This window comes from Larimichthys crocea, unplaced genomic scaffold, assembly GCF_000972845.2.
Source record: "Larimichthys crocea isolate SSNF unplaced genomic scaffold, L_crocea_2.0 scaffold54207, whole genome shotgun sequence".
Taxonomy (NCBI): Eukaryota; Metazoa; Chordata; class Actinopteri; family Sciaenidae; genus Larimichthys; species Larimichthys crocea.
This window is the reverse complement of record NW_020857085.1, coordinates 1-517: the sequence shown is the minus strand read 5'-3', so window position 1 is coordinate 517 and position 517 is coordinate 1. Positions and strand designations below refer to the sequence as shown.

The 517-nt window shown below is 48.5% G+C and overlaps 1 protein-coding gene across 1 annotated transcript; it reads right to left on the bottom strand.

Annotated features, from left to right (window-relative positions):
- LOC113744000 (tumor protein D52-like) lies at positions 1–495 on the bottom strand (the record flags this gene model as incomplete). The annotated part of the gene is made up of 2 exons (XM_027276757.1): positions 1–141; positions 347–495. Coding segments are annotated over 2 exons (255 nt in total), but the record flags the coding sequence as incomplete, so codon positions are not given.
- Positions 496–517: the final 22 nt, after the last annotated feature.

Sequence of the window (517 nt, the reverse complement as noted above, 5' to 3'; positions counted from 1 at the left end):
AGTTATTACTCTCATGCTGGTATCTCCTGTCTGATTCACCTGACGTCCTCCAGCTTCTTGCTGATGGCTGAGCCCACGTTGGAGAATGCTGCTGTAGCCTTCAGACCCGCCTGAGACAGTGTTTCAGAAGTCCTCCTATAGCTGAAAGAGATAGAGGTGACGGGTGGTAAACAGAGAGGATATGAGAGTGATGAAAGGAGATGCCGAGATCAAGGACTAAAGAGAGGCAGCAAGGTTTTAGTTAGCTCCAAGTTAACTATAATGTTTTTAGAGAGAAGCTCATATAAGCAGGTGGAATGGCCTAAAAATCACGATGCTGGATACCAAGCTGGTGGAGTGTACTTACGCGGTGGAGGTGGTGACCTCCTGCCAGGTTTTGGTGATGTTCTGTTTCAACTCGTTGAGAGGCGTGATGCCCAGCTTTCTCTTAATGTCTGCCAACTGCTTCTCCTTGGCTGCGAGCACCTGAGACAGAGTCTGGATCTCATCCTCAACCTACACACACACACACACACAC